The sequence below is a fragment of the Dermacentor albipictus genome, chromosome 4, assembly GCF_038994185.2.
Source record: "Dermacentor albipictus isolate Rhodes 1998 colony chromosome 4, USDA_Dalb.pri_finalv2, whole genome shotgun sequence".
NCBI classification, from domain to species: Eukaryota; Metazoa; Arthropoda; class Arachnida; order Ixodida; family Ixodidae; genus Dermacentor; species Dermacentor albipictus.
Window position 1 is genome coordinate 177,580,089 of NC_091824.1, and position 21,534 is coordinate 177,601,622.

The 21,534-nt window shown below is 45.4% G+C and overlaps 1 protein-coding gene across 2 annotated transcripts; it reads left to right on the forward strand.

Moving 5' to 3' along the window:
• The first annotated feature begins 931 nt into the window (after positions 1-931).
• On the forward strand, positions 932-13,951 carry LOC139059740 (uncharacterized). Of its 2 annotated transcripts, none has more exons than XM_070538186.1 (2): positions 932-1,290; positions 12,874-13,951. In XM_070538186.1, exon 2 carries the CDS (start codon positions 12,925-12,927, stop codon positions 13,867-13,869), a length of 945 nt encoding a protein of 314 aa, XP_070394287.1. In that variant the 5' UTR covers positions 932-1,290; positions 12,874-12,924; the 3' UTR covers positions 13,870-13,951. Both variants share the same exon structure in this region, with proteins under 2 accessions (XP_070394287.1, XP_070394288.1).
• Positions 13,952-21,534: the final 7,583 nt, after the last annotated feature.

Genomic DNA, 21,534 nt, shown 5'->3' on the forward strand with positions numbered 1-21,534 from the left:
CCCGCCGATCTGTCCTCACTTTTACATACTAACCCCAGAAAGTATCGGCGAGCTATTTCTCTTGATCGTGGCAGTAATAATGTTACATTACATACCACTGACAATGTTCCTATATCTGCATCTGAATGCGCTTCAACTTTCAATTCGCTTTTCTGCTCTGTTTTCACTAATAAAGACTGCTCCTCTGTTACCTATGTCTCCGACATTGATTATCACTTTATGTTCCTTATAAATATTAGTGTTGAAGGCATTTCAAAACTAACACGTGATTTAAAGGTTCTACATCGTGTGGCATTGACAATATTAATTCTAAAATAAAAAAAAACACATCAGCTATGTCCAGTTAAACATTATACCGCATTTTCCAGCAGCCTTTATGAACTGGTCTTCTTCCTGCTGACTGGAAGATAGCCAAAGTTATTCCGATATTCAGATGGAAACAGACACTCACTTGTTAACTACCACTCGATTTCGCTAACATGCAATTCCGGTAAGCTTCTCAAGCCCATCATTGCCTCCCATATATCCAACCATCTTGAATTTAATAACCTTTTCTTTCAAAACCAACATGGTTTCCATAAAGCGTTGTATTGTGACACTCAGCTATCGGAATTTACGTCAGACTTACATTATGGCATGAATAATAGCAAAATTATTGACTGCGTCTTTCTTAACTATGCAAAAGCCTTTGACAGAGTTGCTCACTGTCGCCTAATAGCTAAATTAACTACTCTTAGGATTTACTCATTAACATTATCCAGCATTCGCAATTTCTTATCCAATCGGCAGCGGTTCGTATCTGTGAATAACTTTAGCTCCTCCAAATCAGTTGTAACGTCAGGTGCACCCCAGGGTAGTGTATTGGACCCTCTTATTTTCCAAGTTTTTATCAATGATTAGACCGTTGGAAAAGACGAAGACGAAGAAGTGCGGAACGGTAGATCTTGTTCTGTGGTTCTTCAAAGTTGTGCGCCTTCTGCATATCAGGAGCTTCCCCGAAGACGTCGTCCTCCAGAATGGAGGACGGAGGACCTCCGCGCCCTCATGGCAAGGCGAGTCCCGCGGCGGTAGCCCTGTCCGTGGGAAACCGCGACATCACCGACTCTAGGCTTCCCGATTCATCTGACAGCTCAACAGCGGCAGAGATGGACTCGGACAGTGATTACACGCTAGTCCAATCGCGCCACTTGAAGCGCAAGCTTCACCGGACGTCAGCAGGCAGTGATTCTACTCATAACAGCAGATGTGACGAACTGGTCTTCTCCGTGGGCTACACCCCAACAACGGAAGGTACGAATATGAATTCGTTGAATAGACAATCACTGACCAAATACTTCGATCGAATAGCCTCAGGACATGTGAGAGAGATCCGCATTAATGCTCGGAAGAACATTCTGACGGTGGACGTGAATTCTCAGGCAGTATTGGAGGCTTTGAAAGGCATTCAAGTGGTTGGCAACATCCCAGTTCGCTCATTCCTAGCGTACGGCAAAGATACCTGCACTGGTGTGATATCAGATGTGGACATTGACATAAAGGATGACGACCTGCGATCTCTATTATCGTCGACAGTGCGAATCCTCGACATTCACCGATTCGGCCGCTCCCGGTGCATCAAGTTGGTGTTCGAGTCAGACTCTTTGCCAGCATCGGTCAAAGTAGGTTATGTGAGGCGCTCAGTGCGTCCATATGTACCACGACCGTTACAGTGTCACAAGTGTTTCAAACTGGGCCACGTGAGTGCTGTGTGTAAGAATCCTACGTCGTACCGAAGATGTGGTGGTGCTCATCAGGTAGACTCCTGTGAGACTGACACCATGAAATGTGCAAATTGCTCCCGAGCCCATGAAGCGACATCCAAGGACTGCCCCAAAATGGCAGAGGAGAGGCAAATTCTGAGAAAAATGGTGAGAGAGAACTCCACGCACAAGGAGGCTGCCGATTCCGTCCGCAAGAAAAGGCGCCGGTTGCGGCAAAGGCGTCGCCGCTCCCAGAGCAAGCCTCGGGGTAAAGAGGCACTTCCTTTGAGTACTTGGATGCAAACCGTGCGACAGAGAGAGCAAGGCCGGCACACACAAGATGCGCCTCCCCCAGTATCTCCGCGCCCGTCAAGGAATGAGGCGTCATCCAACGTGCGTCCAACCTCTTCGGCTATTGAGTGGCCTTCGCTACCACTGAGGGCTTCCGGAGGAGATACTCCTTCGGCGCTCCCCAAGTGCCGGGAGGGTACTGAAAGGCTTGGAAATGAAAAGGTGATAGACATGCTTAAACAGCTAGTAAACACTATGCGTATATTACTCTCCGGATTGGCAACGCCAACTGCACTGTCGGTCGTGAAGGCGTTAGATGCTATGGAGCCGCTATTAGCGGCTCTAAAATAAGGGTATTAATCATGGCTCTCACGATAAAACACTGGACATTGGAACAGAAGATGCATCATTCTGTTATAATGCAATGGAATGCTCGAGGTCTATGCGGCCGCATGTCTGACTTTAGGCAACGAGTATTCAAATACCGCTTCCCAGTGATCGTGATATGCGAGCCAAATCTCACGTCGGAATTTCGCCTTTCCGGATACGTTAAGCTCTGGTCACGTGAAGATGGACCCAAGAGCAAAGTGTTAATGTGTATACGCAGTGACATGACGTTTGTGCGGAACGCGATCACTCCACATGACAGCAATGAATATGTGTGTGTGACACTAAAACATAAACTACGTGTGTTTTCGATCATCGGCGCCTACATACCTCCTAGACAAGGACTTGAACTATCTTATCTATCCACTATATTACAAAGCTCCCCAGGCCCTCATGTTGTTATTGGAGACTTCAATGCTCATCATCCTTACTGGGGAAGTGCCGCAATGAACTGTCGGGGTAGGAATTTGATGGACTTCATAGACAGTGAAGGTCTGGCTATCATCAACGATGGATCTCCAACTTACATCCGCGGCACTACCTACGGAAGTTGCTTAGACCTCACTATTGTATCTCGGAGCCTCCTGCCCTTAGTCAACTGGTGCTTGGACATAGAAACGCATGGGAGCGATCATATACCAACATATGTACAGATGAAGTGGTTTGCGCAATCAACTCCACCTGCTGTACGCTGCACTGATTGGTCCACATTCTCTACATCTGTCGAAGAGTACTGCGGAGACATCACTTCACCATCTGATATAGAAGACTGAAGACATTATTGTATCATCAATGCAGAAGACAACTAAGTTCATCAGTGCACCTACATCCAGAACGGCGATTGATATTGAATATGAACGACTCCGAGCGATCCGTCGTAGAGCGGAAAGGAAGGTTAGGCGAACTCAATCGTCATTAGACCTTGTCTTATGTCGACGAGCTCAACGAAAAATACGGCGTCACCTTCAAAAAATGGGAAAACAACGGTGGAGGACCTTCTGTTCGTCTCTGGATCTTCGAAAGCCACTTTCTAGGATCTGGCAGGTAGTACGAAGCCTTCGTGCCCCTCCTCAGCAAAAACATCCTTTCCGTGCTCTAGCACTTCACCAATGTCTGACGGAAGTGCAGGTTGCCGAAGACTTCTGTAAGAGAGTAACCCGTACCGATGTTTCAGCATGTCCAACATTGGATCGACCCGTGCTACCTCCTAAAGATGATCGTCTTGACCTTCCTTTCACGATGCCGGAATTGGAAGCTGCACTTGCTGCGTCTAGACGATCTTCTGCCCCTGGACCTGAGGGTATTTCGTATACTGCTCTGTGCCACCTTGGGATGAAAGGTCGGAAAGTCCTGCTGTCATACTATAACGCCACGTGGTCATCCAGTACAGTCCCGAAGCAGTGGAAAACCAGCCGTTTGGTGGCCCTCCTAAAGCCAGCAAAATCGCCTTACGAAATGTCATCTTACCGGCCAGTAGCTTTAGCTAGCTGTGTCGGTAAGGTGACGGAACGGATGGTACTCACTAGACTAGAATGGTTCATGGAAAAGAATGAGCTTTATCCTGAAAGGATGACCGGATTTAGACGTGGCCGGTCTGCAATAGATGGGGTCATTGATCTCGTGTCCACGATCGAACACGAAAAAAAGCGCCACCGACTTGTAGGAGCAGTTTTCTTAGACATAAAATGAGCTTATGACAATGTACTGCACGAAGCCATTCTTGATGCCCTCAGTTATTTAGGCATCGGCGACCGTCTCTACATGTGTATTGCAAATTACCTAGATGGTCGTACAGTCTTCATGTCCACGAATGCTGGCGAAACGACAAGACACGCTGTGGTCCGTGGAGTGCCTCAAGGAGGAGTTCTCAGCCCGACCCTTTTCAATGTTGCCCTTATTGGCCTTGCGGAAATAATTCCTGATACAGTACGCATCAGTACCTACGCAGACGACATATGCATATGGGAATCCGCAGTCACGCGACCACAAATTCGTGCCAGATTGCAGCGAGCTGTTTCTTTAACGTCTCAGTACCTGCAGTGCCAAGGACTGCAACTGGCCCCAGATAAGTGCGCTGCGATAGCGTTCACAGGGAAGCTTATGTGTTGGTATCCAATTATGATCAATGAAAATGCCATCCCATATGTCACCCACCACAAATACCTCGGCGTTGTCATTGACCGCGGTGTTTCATGGTCGTAACATGTGGCAATGTTGAAGAAAAAATTAACTGGGCTTGCTCAAGTTTTTCGCTTTCTGGCCGGTATGAAATGGGGTCCATCTGAGCATTCGCTACTCCGGCTGTACCAGGCTCTCTACGTCGGATACATTCGGTATAGCCTGCCAGTTTTATGAAGTATGAGCCCGTCATGTTTGCGTACGCTGGAAAGTGCCCAGGCGCAGATGCTGAAAACATGTCTCGGTGTTCCACGTTGCACCTCAACCTACGGAACAATTGAGGAGGCTCGCGTCACCCCTTTACCTGTCTATCTACGATGCGAACCTCTTCGAGTATTCCTGCGACTGCTTTGCCGTCACGGACGTCATCCCTTATCGAAACTACCCGATATACGGCCGGACTCCACTTTTTCAAGAGCCGTTAAATGCCAAGCATCTGCCATACCAGCATACTTTGCCCCGGCTGACCTTCCACATATGCCCCCATGGGTAATGTCCAAAATACCGGTACGTCTATCTATTCCCGGAATTTCTAAAAAATCGCGAATACCTACCGTCGGCCTCAGACATTTATCACTTGAATATATGTAGAAAGAATATGACTCCTCGGTAAGCGTGTATACAGACGGCTCGGTCTCGTCGTATGCGTCTGGTGCGGCTTTCGTCGTGCCTGCGCATCAAGTCATTCGACGGTTTCGTCTGCATAACAAGACGACTACAACATCTACGGAATTCGTCGCAATAAGAGAGGCCGTTCAATATATTGTGCGACAGCCTCCTCAAATATGGACAGTTTTCAGTGACGCAAAATCGGCTCTTCAACTGCTTAGAGTGGTGTTGAAAGAAAGCGCTTATAGAGTGTTGGCTCTTCAAACTGCCGAGCTCTACACTTTAGCGCAAGAAAACGGCCACCACATCACATTTCAGTGGATCCCTAGTCACTGTGGTATACAGGGCAACGAACTGGCCGACGCCGAAGCGAAGAAAGCACTCGAAGAACGAGAGTCACTGCTTTCAATTCCTTTTTCAAGAGCGGACGCCAACTGTCTCCTCTCCATTGTCATCCGAAAATTGACAGCAAAGCACTGGGACAATCCGGATAATCGCCACAGACGACTCCAGAGATTGGACCCCACCATGAATTTTAGGCTACCACCGAAAATTCAACGAAGCTATGCCAGTCTTCTGCACAGACTAAGGCTGGGGGTAGCGTTTACGCGCGGACCTCATGCGACGCACCGAGTCTCCACACTGTGAGGTGTGCAATGTGACTGAGACTATAGGTCATGTGCTTTGTGACTGCCCTAAGTTTGTGGAAGAGCGTGATAGGTTGGTCAAGGACCTTACGCGTCTCGACAGCGCACCGTTGTCGGAGGATGTTATTTTAGGCTCTTGGCAAGACGCTCAGTCGAGTTTCAAGGTCATCAAGGCATTACTGAACTTTTTAAAAATTACGGGCCTGGACTGCAGACTTTGAGCATGCCAAATTGCTTGCCATATGTTCATCTTCCTTCTATCGTCATCGTCACCCATCATGCACCTCTTTCTTCCCTCTTTCTTTCCCACTTCCCCTTCCCCCAATGCCGAGTAGCTGGCTAGAGGAATATACCTCAGGCCGACCTCTCGGCATTTCGTGTCATTAAACTTCTTTCTCTCTTTTCTCTTATCAATGATTAGTCCAACAACGTTTCCTCCTGCATACGTCTTTTCACGGATGATTGCGTGATCTACATAACGATTAACTGTGATGATGACCCTCTTTACAAAATGACCTTCACCTAGTTAATCAGTGGTGCAACCATTGGCAAATGTCACTTAACAGAGCTAAGTACTTCATATTTTTCTTCCCTCGCATGATATCTGCTCTTAAGTTTCCTTACAAAATCTATTCGGCTGAAGTTCCTTGTGGCTCTACTTACAAATATATTAGTGTTTATTTTTGTACTAATCTTGCCTGGAGCTCTCAAGTCGAGAAGACATGCGCTAAAGCTAAGAGAACTTTAGGGCTTTTACGTTGTCATCTGTACCTTTCCCCATCTACCATCCGTCAACAGGCCTACCAAACGCCTTCAACTGGAATGTGCTTCATCGATCTGGTCTCCTCATCAACAATGCCTAATAGACAAACTGGAATTCAGCCAAAATAGTGCTGCCCGCCTTATAACTTCTAATTACAGTCGTCAATCTAGCATTGCCCATATTAAACGCGAACTTGGATTCCCGCCGCTACGTTGCCCCTCTATGCCTTTTTTTTATAAATACTACTATAATTCGTGGTCCAGCCGCTTGTCTCTTGAAATTTCTTCTCGCATATCTACTCGACTTCATGATCATCTCAGTTTCAGGCGCGTTTTTGGCCGCACACAGTCATTCAATAACTCTGCATTGCCGCACGCCATAGCACTATGGAATAGCCTTCCAAATGATATTGTTTCATTAAAATATCGTGCCAAATTTCGTGAACATTTGGAACTTCACATGTTTTCTTGCCTATGTTTTACGACTTTACATTGTATTCGCCTTTGCATCGTTTTACGACTTTGTATTGCATTCCTTTGACTTTACATATTTTAAAATTTTACCAGGGGCCGTATTCTGTAGCGGTTCGCTTTGGAACCGGTTCCTTTTGGCTGTTACGTCTGGATTACGTCACTCGGAGAAAGAGTGGAACGGGGCGGCGTGAGGGGAACCAATCAACGAGCGGCGGTCTGCCGGAAGATAACGTCATCATTTTTGTTTGTACTTGGGGGACGGTATAGCAATTGAAGGATGTTGCTGGTTTGATAAAAAAAACATTGGCTTGTACAGAACACTTGCAAATATATTTTCAGTAATAAATGTGAGCTTGCGGCGCAGACCGCTACTGGGAGTTGTAATGTTATTTGTGTTGTTTTCTTATTTAGTCGCTAGGTGGTGTGCCATACGTTATGCAAACAAGTTGCCTCGCTTTGTTTACGTTTTGGAGTTGCCAGTTTGCACGCCGAATCCAAAACGCTGTCCTCGCAGAAGGTTAGGCGGCTGGGTCCTCATGTTTCAGCGAGGCAGCGCGATATACTCTTGTCAATTGTTGAAGAGCACCCCTACCTTGCGAAGGCGTCGTGTGTGCTGGGTCAGCAACTGACGGCGGCGCGCAAGGAGGAGCTCTGGCAGCAAGTGACTGCCTTGCTGAACGCTGAGGACCCGGCAGTGAAAACTGCAGCCCAATGGCGCGGCGTGTGGAAGAAAGACGTCTATAACGCCCGCCGTGATGCAGCCGCCTTGCACGCCGAAAGCAGGTAAGCACACTCGTTGACGGAGCTTTCGCGCACCATACTCTAACAAACGTGTTAATCACAGAGGAACCGGAGGAGGCAGCCTGCCCGGACCGCGAGGGCGGGCGAGCGCCATCGGAGTCTGCCCGCCGTTCTTTGAGCTCGACGAAAAGGTGAACATCAGGCGCATGGGTTTCAATAGGTCAACGCCAAGTCGACGTGCTGTCGCGATTCGCTCAGTCACCGCCGTTATGGCTGATGTGTGGTCGCGCGCTAGTGTTGCCGCTCAGAAGATGGCCCGAGCTTGAGCGCAAATCGTCAAGCTATTTACTATCGCTTGCGTCAAGTAAGGTCGACATTTTTGTTAAATACCTTTCATCAGTATTTCAGTCTACTCATTCAAACATTAGTGCGGTTAATAGAGTTGATTTTCCGGTCGGAGCCGGCGAAATGTCTGAGGTTGTATTTAGTGTGACGAGCATCGAGCGATTATTACAGAGTTTGAAACGAACAAAAGTGTGTGGTCCGGATGATATCCCTACATCATTCCTTATAAATTGCTCGGGCATCTTTGTACTTCTGTCGCTTATTTCAAAATTCCTTAAATAACAGCGTTGTTCCTGGTGATTGGAAACTAGCGCGAGTGGTGCCAATTCATAAGAGTGGACAGCGGGACAGAGTTGAGAATTACGGACCAGTATCCTTAAATAGCATTGTATGTATGTAAGGTTGTGGCACATGTGTATACCTGCATCATGTCTCATCTTGATAACAATAACCTTCTTCATCCTAGTCAGCGTGGGTTTCGGCAGGGTTTTTCGTGTACGACACAATTGGTTGCATTCACTCATGAGCTAGTCTCAGCAGTCGACAAGAAACAAATTGTTGATTGTATATTTCAAAAAAGCTTTTGACGTCGTTACGCATAGTCTACTGATCGCTAAACTTTGACTTTACAAGTTGGATGAGAAGGTTATCGCATGTATTGCCGAGTATCTTCGCTCAAGACAGATGTATGTGGCTCTCAACGGATGTTCCTCTGAATACGTACCTGTGACTTCTGGGGTACCCCAGAAGTCACATTCTTGTTGTTCATTATTGGCACCACTTCGGGCATTACATCATCATTTACAGCATGGTTTCCGAAAAGGATTTTCTTGCGAAACCCAACTACTAGAATTCACGTCAGACTTGCACTTTCATATGAACAGTAATAAACAAATTTACTGCATCTTTTGCGATTTCTCGAAAGCATTGGATCGTGTAGCCCATAGTCGCCCGATATCAAAGCTCTCAGCAATTAAACTCGACTCACTAACCCTATCATGGATTCGTAATTTTCTTACTAATCGCGAACAGTTCACTGTTGTTGCTAACTTTTCCTCTGGCCTCTCTGACGTCACCTCTGGTGTATCTCAAGGCAGTGTACTTGGGCCTCTTCTCTTTTTAATTTACATTAACGACTTGCCGAACAATATATCAACTTCTGTACGATTATTATTTCACAGATTTGTTCACACAGTTGGCCTAACCTTATCAAACCTGAAAGAAGCATCCTCGACGTCACAACGACTGAACAATCAGTTCAGCTACACCCGAATTTATGGCAACACACACGCTTCTAATTTTTCAACTTTGCCCCGTGCGGTCTGTTTATGGAACGCACTACCAGATACCATTGCATGCCAATCTAAATACATTGCATTTCGCACTCTGCTAAACGATCAATATGCCGCTTCAACCGTCTAAACACGTCATGTCTTTTGTAATTTTACTCCATTTTTTCTACAAGTTAAAGAATTTCAACACTCCCAATTTTTTTACAATACTTACTACTGTATAACATGCAAAAACGTTTACAATGTTATTATGCTATTATGTTGTTGTTTACCATTTATTGTTATTGCTCTACATTTTGTATTTGCTAATGTATTAATTTTCCACGCTCTGTGTGCACTCCTTTCATTATGTTGATGTTTATTTCTTTCCCGATTCCATACTAATATGTTACCGTATTTCCCCCTTACACTACGCCTTCTTGAAGGCCTGTAAAGTACATGTAAATAAATAAATAAATATTTAGAATGTTTGCAGATGACTGTATAGTATATAGGGTCATCAACAGCGAATCTGACCAACAAGCACTGCAACATAATTTGGATTTGATTCCCACATGGTGTGAAAAATGGAAAATGTCACAGAATGAGAAAAAGAGTGTCCACGTCACCTTTACCGGGAAGCGCTCATACGACAGCAATCGTAACACTATAACTCTTGAATAAATGCCAGAATATAAATACTTAGGTGTATTTTTTTCTGCTATTATAAGGTGGAACAGACACGTTACTCATGTTAGGAACAAGGCTGTCGGAGCATTAGGTTTCTTGAAACGGAACTTTAGTAGCTTGCCACAGAAACTTAGGGAGCAACTGTATTTCACACATGTGCGCAGTACACTGGAGTATGCGTGTGTTTGCTGGGATCCATATACTACAGAACTTGTAGATAAACTAGAAAAAGTGCAGAACAGGGCAGTTCGGTTTCTCCTTGGCAATTATGACAGGATGCTTAGCATGACAGAAAGCAAGAAAAGCATTAAATTGGCATCTTCTTGAACACCGTCGCCGAAATCTCAGATTAAAATTTCTTCATAACATATACCACTCTAATACGGGGATAGCCAGGTAATTTTTCTTCAGCTGCCCACATATGTTTCTAAAAGGCCAGATCACAAATTAAAAATATGTGAGATTCCTTTTGACCCTCTATTGCATGAATTATGAAAAGTCCTTTTTCAGCTTTCATTATTGATTGAATGAACAAACACGACTGTAATAATAAAGATAAAGCTTTGTGCCAAATATGGCACACCATGAAGATGGCTGAGCGCTCTTGCTGCCATGGGCGGAAAACAAAGCTTCGCGGACGGTGGTCTTATTAGTGCGATGTGGGGAATGAAATGAAACAGTTGTTTGCTGCGTTCAGGCACAGATGAATGTTTCACTTCCTCTATCTTACCAACGACTTGGTTGTGCAAGGTGGCCGCTTACATCTTTGTTTCTTCTCGTCAAATTCTGACCAGTGGCCGACTTGGTCAGATCGGTCGTCTTTGGGTGGCATTGCGGCCGCTGGTCCCTGTGCTTTTTTTACTTGAACCTGGAATTCGATGTCCTGATTAGAAGTCCTTCCTGGTCGCTAGTTGGGTAGGTACTTGTTATGCGAGGTAAGGCATTCTGCAGCTTCTGCTTTTAAATGAGCCAGCGGTAGTACTTGTGTCCTCCTAAGCTGCTCCTGCACCCTCCTGTACAATACCCATGCTGTTACTACCGATAAGTCTAGCATAGGCGTAAAAATTCGAAAGTGCCATTTCTTCGACCTCTGATATGTATGCAGTAAAGTCCAAACAGTGAGTGCAGCAGGTCAACACCACCCATGTGCCTGTTATGGACCTTTACTACGCTGGGACAATCAATTTCGCGAAACGCCTTGGCGGAGGTAAACCAGCGCTTAGTCTTTTGGACTGGATCTCTCCCAACAAAGCTCGACAGAAATGTCACGGCGCGGTTATCGTATCAACGCACACACGATAACTCCACGTCATCTATCACGCTTGTGAGTGCCTCTGAAGCACCACGTCCTTTACATTTCAGTTCCTTTTCGCTTTTCAGGCGGCTGTTTGGTAGACAATTTGCCCTCACCGTACCGATCGTCAAAATTCCATCTTGTGATAGAGTGACCTGCAGCTTTGGGCTATTGAACAGATGGCAGCACGTTACCATATTTTGTATTTCAAGTTCATACTGTGCCAAATATGGCACACACCGATTTCGGTTTCTCTGCTGTAGTTGCAGGCAAAATAGAGAAAACTAATAACTGCCTTGAATTCGCGAGACCAAAAAATATGCCAAAATAATTTTTTTATGTTTCTGCGGTCGAAATTTTCAGAAAAAAAAACAATTGCTCGTGTTTGCCCCCTCCGAGTTTCACGTCGCATCCCAAAATCTACTTCACCTCTGTTTTGCGTATCGCTCAAAAGATGGCAGCACTTGCCCATAATAAGTGCGCATAACTATGAGATTTACTCCGACGGTATCACATTCTCAACTGGGAATCTCACACACGCGAAAAACAATGGTAACCCGTATGTGCCAAATATGGGACGCCATGCAATAGAGGGTTAAAAGCGACGCTTTCCGCTACTGTTTCTATGTCCGTACTATAAGAGATTGAAATACTCTACCGGCTGACACTGTCTGTATTTGTTTAAATGATGATTTCTTCCATGCTTTATGAATGTAATTTTGAGTGTTCATTTATATGAGTTGTACCCTCCCTGCTGTAATGCCTGAATGGCGAAGCAGGTACCCAATGAATAAAATAAACTAATGTTTCATTGTCATGATTTTGTTTATATTGTGTTATAGCGTAGTTGCACCTTGTTAAGCAGCAATTACGAGCATTATGTGAAATCATGCGTGCAAGAAATGCAATGTTGAAGCAACTCTTGAGTTTAAACAAAGCAGTAATAAGCATGAGTGTCTGCTATTTAAAGAAATCCTGCTCCAAAAAGTGCTTGGCATGTCTCGTTTGTTGCTATACGTTTCAATATGTGCAATACAGATTGCTCTGAACGACATTTCAGTTTCTGTGTAACTCGTGCTGTGCTTGCGTGTCACACATGAACAGACATCTTCAGCTTTGGAACAATGCATACTGCACAGTAAAATAGGCATCGCAAAGCAATATTCAACAATGCAAGATTGGTTGCCATTCACCTTGGAAATAACCTTTATTTAAAGAAAATTCCCTGGCGAGACAATATTCAAAAGCACAGTGAACAAAGCAAAGGAGTAACATAATGGCACATGGTTATTTGTCACTGCATGTGTATCTGTCATGCTCAACATAGACAAATCATGTGCTTTTCACTACCGCAGTATGCAGCATACTACGATTAGCCACAGATTGGGCACGACAGCACTCAAGGAATGCAGCCACCTAATAATCCGTTTGTCTTCATTCTTCAGCTCTTTCTCGGACTGCTGCTTCACGCCAGTCCGGGCCTTGAACCATCAGGAATGAACGGGAGAGCAAAGATCTTCAATGTGACCAGCTGCCACGTGCCGGATGTCACTCCGATAAAGTCATGGGATTCTGTGCTGCACCGTTCGTCGGGAACCTGCGCAGATCGCTGGGCGCACAATGAGTGCTCAGCGCCACCCCACAGCCCGCCTATAAATGACGTTCACACGGAAGCCGGGCTCATTGGGCACGACAGCACTCAAGGAATGCAGCCACCTAATAATCCGCTTGTCTTCATTCTTCAGCTCTTTCTCGGACTGCTGCTTCACGCCAGTCCGGGTCTTGAACCATCAGGAATGACCGGGAGAGCAAATATCTTCAATGTGACCAGCTGCCACGTGCCGGATGTCACTCTGATAAAGTCATGGGATTCTGTGCTGCACCGTTCGTCGGGAACCTGCGCAGATCGCTGGGCGCACAATGAGTGCTCAGCGCCACCCCACAGCCCGCCTATAAATGCCGTTCACACGGAAGCCGGGCTCATTGGGCACGACAGCACTCAAGGAATGCAGCCACCTAATAATCCGCTTGTCTTCATTCTTCAGCTCTTTCTCGGACTGCTGCTTCACGCCAGTCCGGGTCTTGAACCATCAGGAATGACCGGGAGAGCAAAGATCTTCAATGTGACCAGCTGCCACGTGCCGGATGTCACTCTGATAAAGTCATGGGATTCTGTGCTGCACCGTTCGTCGGGAACCTGCGCAGATCGCTGGGCGCACAATGAGTGCTCAGCGCCACCCCACAGCCCGCCTATAAATGCCGTTCACACGGAAGCCGGGCTCATTGGGCACGACAGCACTCAAGGAATGCAGCCACCTAATAATCCGTTCGTCTTCATTCTTCAGGTGAGAAAGCGACACAAAAAATGTATCCGCTCTAGTGACCCATTCTTGTTAGTGCTGCCGTACCCAAGGCTGTGTGGTATCGTGTTATTGTGTTAAGACGTTATTGAAGGCCCTCTGGAATTAAAAGCAGTAGCCATCGAACGTGTACATAGGATAGGGAAAGCAGAACCTAACAAGATTCGGCCTGTAATCTTCAAATTACTAGATTCTAGAGATAAGTATACAATACTGATAAGGGGGTACAAACTTAAGGACACCCAACTCTCTATTGCAGAAGACGTTTCAAAACGCGTGCGGGATATCAGAAGAAAACTTTGGAACAGCGCGAAGGTAAACCGGCAAAACAATGAAAAGGTTTCGCTGGTTTTCGACAAACTATACATTAACAATTGGCCGTATGTTTGGAGCAACGAGCGGGATGACAAAGTGCCGCTTGAAAAAAACGATTCAGAAAGAGGGTCAGAAAATCGCCGTGCCGGCAAAGCAACGAACATCACCAGAAAAGACAAAAGCGGTGTTGTAACTCGCCGAGGCGCAAAATCAGCGAACTAACACTTTTCACTGTAAATGCTAGAGCGTCGTCAACGAACCTCAGGCACTTGAAAACTTGTTAATTGATTATGAGCCTGATGTAGCAGCTATAACAGAAACGTGGCTCACGTCCGACATTCTTGATCAAGAGTTCGCGCCGCCAAATTATTCCGTTATCCGAAAAGACCGTCCCCACGTGGTGGTGGAGTGGCGTTATTAATAAAAAAATGTTTTGCTTTTTCCGTTCTGCCTGAGGTAAAAGACGCTGAGGCGGTATTTTGTAAATTGCTTTGCGAAGGTAGAAACGTTGTTTTAGGGTGTGTTTATCGGAGCCCGAACTCGAGTGACGAGTGTATCAGTGCCATTCACGACTACATGCAACGTCACGCCCATGGTTCACGCATCGCCCTTATGGGTGATTTTAATCTTTCTGATAATAATTGGAATGACATGCACTGCTCGTCAGCAGCCTCGGATGCACTATTTGATCTCATGTTAACCTTCAATATTCATCAGGTTGTTTCCCGTCCAACGCGTTCAGTGGGAACTACTCAAAACATTCTTGACCTAATATTTATCAGCCATCATTTCGATATTAACCATGTACGAACTGACGTAATTCGTGGCATATCAGATCATGACGTACCAGTATGCGTGTTACCACTCGTTGGTATTACTACCCACTTTCCTGCGTCCATAGTATCCGACTTCCAAAACGCTGATGACAATAGCATACTAACATACCTTGAACACGAGTTCCAGCCTTTTTCCCAAATGGGTTCCAATGCCTCTGTTGACGTACATTCCCTTTGGCTTAGGTTCAAATCTATCGTCCTCTACTGCGTCACGAACTACGTGCCCAAACCAAGCGGCCGCCAAAAAATAATCCCTGGATAACCCGAGAAGTAATTCAGGCAAAGCGCCGTCTGAAAAGATTGCGTAAAACAATAAAAATTAAAGGAGGAGACAAATCCAGGGTGACGAAACTTCCTAATGCCATCGCGGAATTCAAGCTTGCAGCCAAGCGAGCAAAAGAATAATATTTTAATGTAACGTTACCGAGATTTCTTACTAATAATCCCGGAAGGTTCTGGAGGCACTTTCGCACCAACGATAGAGAAGCGTCCCACTTAAGCCCAGAGGAAGAAACTGCGAAAGCCAACGCATATAACATTTTTTTTTCAATCAGTATTTACTACAGACAATAACATTATTCCCCCCATTCTAACGAGACAGGGCGTAAGCATTGGCGAATTAGACATTACGGACGCTGGCATACTTAATCTTCTGCTTAATCTTGACCCTAAAAAAGGCAGCGGTCCTGACAACATACCTAACGACTTTCTGAAAAGGTATGCGGAATGTTGCAGTAGATACCTCGGCATAATTTTTCGTAAATCACTCACGACTTCACAACTACCGAACGACTGGAAAATTGCAAAGATAATACCTATCCATAAATCAGGCGACACAGCAGAAATTTCAAATTTTAGACCCATTTCATTAACTAGTACATCCTGTAAGCTTCTAGAGCACATAATCTTAAAGCACATAACGGTTTTTCTAGAGAGCATTGGCTTCTTGTCTCCCTACCAACATGGTTTTCGCAGTGGTTTATCAACAGTAACCCAACTAACAGAACTAGTCCACGATCTTGCATATACTATCAATCACCGCGGCCAGATTGACATGATTTTACTTGATCTATCTAAGGCATTTGATTGTGTGGGCCATAGCAAATTAATCGCTAACGTTGAAAGTGTTGTTGGGAAAGGGCTCCTTTCAGCCTGGATAAAAGAATTTCTAGCCAATCGTTCACAATTTGTAACCTACGAAAAAATGCTGTCTAACACTGTCACCGTTACTTCCGGAGTTCCCCAAGGCTCAGTTCTTGGGCCATTACTCTTCCTAATCTATATTAATGACATCACAGCTAACATTGGTTGTAATATAAAACTGTTCGCCGATGACTGCGTTATCTATAGGGAAATCACTAATTATAACGATAACATCGCACTTAATACATCCCTCAACACTCTGGCTATTTGGTGCTCTAATTGGCAGATGTCAATTAATGCAAAAAAGTCTGTCGTCATGACCGTAACAAGGAAAACAAGACCATCTAACTTTACATATGAGATTAACGGCATACCACTAACTAAAGTTGAACAACATAAATACCTGGGAGTTACATTAACCACAGACCTCAGGTGGGATAAACACATTTCGAATATCACGGCAGGAGCATTACGCAAATTATTCGTCCTCAAAAGAAGCCTTGCGCTCTCTACAACATCAACGAAGCTACTGGCCTACACAACGTTCGTTAGGCCGGTTCTCGAATATGCAAACACAGTCTGGTTTCCTCATACAACTAGCATAACAAAATTAGAGGCAGTACAAAGAAAGGCTATAAGGTTCATTCACAACAAATATAAACGCACTGACTCACCGACTAATGTTCTAACGCAGTCTGGACTGCAAATGCTATCTACCAGGGCAAAACACGCTCGCCTGAAGTTCTTGTTTCAGCTTCTAAAAAATAACTATAAGATAGATGTGTTCAGGTACATTTCATTTTCTGAGGCTCGAAAAACACGTAACAAACATGCGCACACTTTAACAGAATACACATGCAACACTGACACGTTTAAGTATTCATTCTTCCCCCTTACAATTGCTGAATGGGACCGACTTGACCCTGCTATAACCGCCATCGAATCGTTATCCGAATTTACTTCACAAGTGGAAGCTGCAGTGCGTAAATAAAACAATTTATCATCGCACGGGTCATCGTCACAAATTTTGCATTGTGTTGCTTTTGACTTCCCACTTTTCTTTTCCATTTTGGTTTGATTGTCGTTATGTGGACATATAGTACATGTACTACTGCTAGTCCTAAGATAATTGTTGTAACTGCCATTTCCTGCTGATTGCTTGCCTAGATTGTTCTTTTTTTTTCATTTCGTGTCATCTCGCTCTCAAAGTGTATATTTTAAGCGCATCCCTTCACACATCTTTAAAATTTCTTCACGCGTTAAGTGTTATCTTTCAGTTCGCTCCTATTTTATGTATAACTAGTTACTTACGTGTTCTTAACTGCAAGTATCATGTTAATTAGCTGTCATGTGAAAACTTGCATTTTTGTTTCCAAACTCAGCTTCTTTCTTATATTACCATCCTTGGGCAATTGTTTTTCTTTTTTCTTCCTTTTTTTCAATTACTGTTCTGCCTTAATGCGTATTCATATACATGTCTACTGTATCGCCCAACTGCCACGCTCTCAAATGAGAGTAGCAGTATTGTAAATAAAATAAAATAAATAAATGTGAGCACACGCAATGTGTTATGTTGAAGTGCACGGCCTATTTACTTCATGAAAAGAAAAATAAAAAATGTTACACCAGAACATGTCTCCGCCTCATTTGCCAGCGAATGCGCAAATTTCTGGGCAGCCGAAATACACCAACTATGGATTCGCGCACCGCACGGCATCTTTGAAACAAAGCTCGAGAAGGCTGTACAGGGTGCGCCTGCGGTGGCACCTGCACTTGAAGCGGCACTTGTGCCTGGGCTGGCCCCTGTGCGCTGTCGTCATGTGCACCGTCGTCATCTGGGTCGTCTGGCAGAGGCACGCCTGCTGCAAGGCAGAGGTTATGCAGCGCTGCACAAGCTGGAACAATAGTGGCTGCTTTCTGAGGCGAGTAGTGGAGCACCCGATACCTCTGCAGGCATCGGAAGCGGCTCTTGGCGACTCCTATGCACCGCTCAACGGCATTTCGCATGGATGCGTGTGCCTCATTATAGCGCCCCTCTGCCGTGAGGCGATTTGGGTGACCAGGCACAGGAGTCATGATCCATGGCGCTAGCGGGTACCCAGAGTCCCTGTAAAGTGTTGCATGTCAGTGAACGAAATGGATACATTAAGGCACAATGCAAGAACACAGTCTACGCCAGGGCCCTTTTACAACAGGAGCGGGTCTTGGATTTATTGTTGCAATAACTATCAAACATTGACCTTCCCGGAAAGTTGTAAAGAAAGTTCGACTCATTTTAAAGATAAGCCCAATTTCACGTGTTGTCTTGGCTGCAAATCTCATTCTCAGGTTAAGTTGTACATGTAATATTTATTTCATACTCGTGGTTTTCTGCTCCGTTCATCCCATTTGCCCCTCCCTAAATGTACATCCTCCACTAAAACTTATTAGCTCTTCTCTCTTCAGAAGTGTTATTTTATAAAACACTTCTAAGGTCTACTCTCGAATATGCTGCCAGTATCCGGGATCCTTGCTCTACCTTTCGTACCTCTTCTCATGAACGTACGCAAAATCGAGCTACCCGTTTGATCCTTTCTAATCACTCCAGCACCACATGTCGCTGCAACAACAACAACAAAAAATCGCACACATTGCGACACAAAGAAAAATAGCGCAACTTGCACCATTCTACAATATATACTACACCGATCACTAACGTCGATGCCGAAAGTTTCACGCACACGCCTATTCCTTTGTTCCAAGGACAGTGACCAGGGACCAGGTCCCGGAGTCCATTGTCACCAACCCTTTTCCACCATACTTGAAAACTGCCATTTCGACGTGTTCTGTAGAATTCCACCCCTGCCTGTAACGCTCCACATGGCATTCAGTGTATTGAAATTAATAAATAAACAGCATAACATGTCAGCTGTTGTATACATGCTGGTACAAATATCTGCCTTTTAAGAGAGACTTGTTTCTCTCGATAGTCGCTGCAGGTTCATTAGGTACTGCTGCATTCACAACACATTTCTAGCAACTCACGCTTTCTTAAAGCTTGCTAGACTGCAAAACTATTTGACTGTGTATGTTTTACATGTGGAAGAAGCACTGCTACTTTAGGTGCACTTACCAAGCAAGACTTCTCCATGAAGTAACAGGCCACGAGTAAGGCGGCTGCGAAATGCAGAATGCCTCCAGACGAAAGAATCGTGGCACGATCCCGGAAACCATGTGTCAATTGCCAGGATATTCAGCTTCGCGTCGCACACCTCATAAGGGAAAGCAAAGAGAAGGTGTCAGTGCCACTGCAACAAATATCTGGCACAACCTTTTTCTTACAACACTACTTGCCAATCAGTTACTGTTCAGTCAGCGAACACAATTACAGAAAAGGAGATATCAACATACGCAGTAGGCAGTTGAACTAATGATCAGCATGATAACAATGTCATCTTAACCTACAAATGCAATGTTGGCATGTGTACACATGCTCATGTATGGCGTGCGGTCACAACACAACATGCAAAATAATTCCTTTGGTTTCTTCCGTCCATATTGTATAAGATTCTGCTAAAGAGTGTCATCTGTTTTTCTTTTTTTCAGACAAAGTGCCTATTACAAGCGAAAGAACGCGGAAACAGCATGTGCCGTATTAACAGCTAGAGCAAATGGGTGTCCACACATTCTCATTCTCCCTCACACCATTTTCATTGGTGGTATGCTCCTTTTCACGTTTACAGTCTGTTGGCCACAATGCTTTAGTTTTACGTCGAATAAGAATGACAAGGGCTCGTCTTCTGTTAGGATCGCTCGCAGACGAAGACTCCCTTCACTGCTACGGCGTCTATTCCGGTTTAAGTCGCGTGTAATGTGTTTACATTGTAGCATCGAAAGCATATTCAACTGTGATTGGAGAGCACTGAAAAAGTGCGGCCGTGTTCTACGCAAAGATCAAAGTCGTCATTACACATACAACACAAACGCTACTTTCTCTAATAGGAACGCAAGTATTACCGGCAATTGATGAAAAATAACGAAACGAAGTTTTTTACAACGTGCACTCGCGCAAACACATATCAAAAATATTTGTCAATGAACAATACTCAGGACCATGCAGTTGAGGGCGTAATACCCTTTACGGCTCCAGTACGATTCCGTTTCGCCGGGGCCGAGCTTCTTAGGGCGAACGATGGCTATCAGACTCCCGTCCACACATCCTAGAACTCCTGGAATTTTTCCACGGCTAAGAAAGCCTCCCTTGACGGCGGCTTTCTGTTGCGCCGTGGATGGGAATCTAACCCATCCTTTTTCTTTGCCCACAACCGTAATAGCCTTGGTGACGGCTGTAATGATCCGGCTGACCGAAGGCTGCGACAGTGCAATCGCTTCTTCATTCCGGACGCACTGTTGTAAGCTCCCGGTGGCGAAAAACCGCAGCGCGCACAGCACTTTCATCGTAGTGTCGACACCACGAAATCTTTGAGGTCCGAGATGTCCTTCCAGCTCATCGCAAAGACGTCGCACTATGTCTTTGGAGAGCCTAAAATGCCTTCGAAACTCTTCTTCGGCCATACCGAACGCGTCGCGTCGTAGTCTTTCGGCACTCGCCAGCAGCACAACTATGGTGGCTAGACATCGCACAACCAAAGGAGCCGCCATTGCCGTCTCTGTCTCGTCTCGTCTAGGTGCCGGCTCGTCAGCTGGCGCGAGATTAGCCGGCAGCCACGGTTGCCCTAGCAACCCTCGACATCATGCTCGCCCCCGCGCGCGACCCTCGAGCGAACCACTTCTCCGCGGTTCCTCTCCTAGCAGGGAACCGGTTCCTTTCCAGATGATTGGCAACCTGTGTGACGTCATCGAAATTTGTCGTCCCGCCCACCAGGGAAGACGACAACGAAGCGCCGACCAATGGCAACAGCCAAAAGCAACCGGTTCCAAAAGGAACCGCTACAGAATACGGCTGTTCCTTATTCCGTCAAATGTACAAATTTGTTTCTCCTACTATGTAGCTCCTTTTTTGCCCTAATGTCATTTTTTTTCTGTAACCACCCCTACCCAACGCTCCTCCGAGGCTGCAGGGTAAATTGAATAGATAAATGTGTCACGCGCTCCCTGCGGTGCATACTCAATGATCCGAGGATCACAAAGCTGGACTGGTCATCTGGAAATCTGCAGTGTCGACAGGTAATAATCGAGAAGACTTCCTCCGCGTAACTGGGCATGCCGAGGGACTATGTACTGCCACTATTGGAAACTAAGTAGATCACCAAACTATGCTTCAAAACCAGTCTTGAAGTTTTCACATTGATACCAGTGGGATACTGTCGCGCTTTTACAGCCAGTACCTGTGCCGCAGAGTTCACCAAGCGCAACGGCGAGGAGAGACAAAGGCGTCCACAAAGACAATCCTTGAGCACTCTATATCTGTACACTAGCGAGGTGGAATGCGGCCGTCACCGCTAATGGTCAG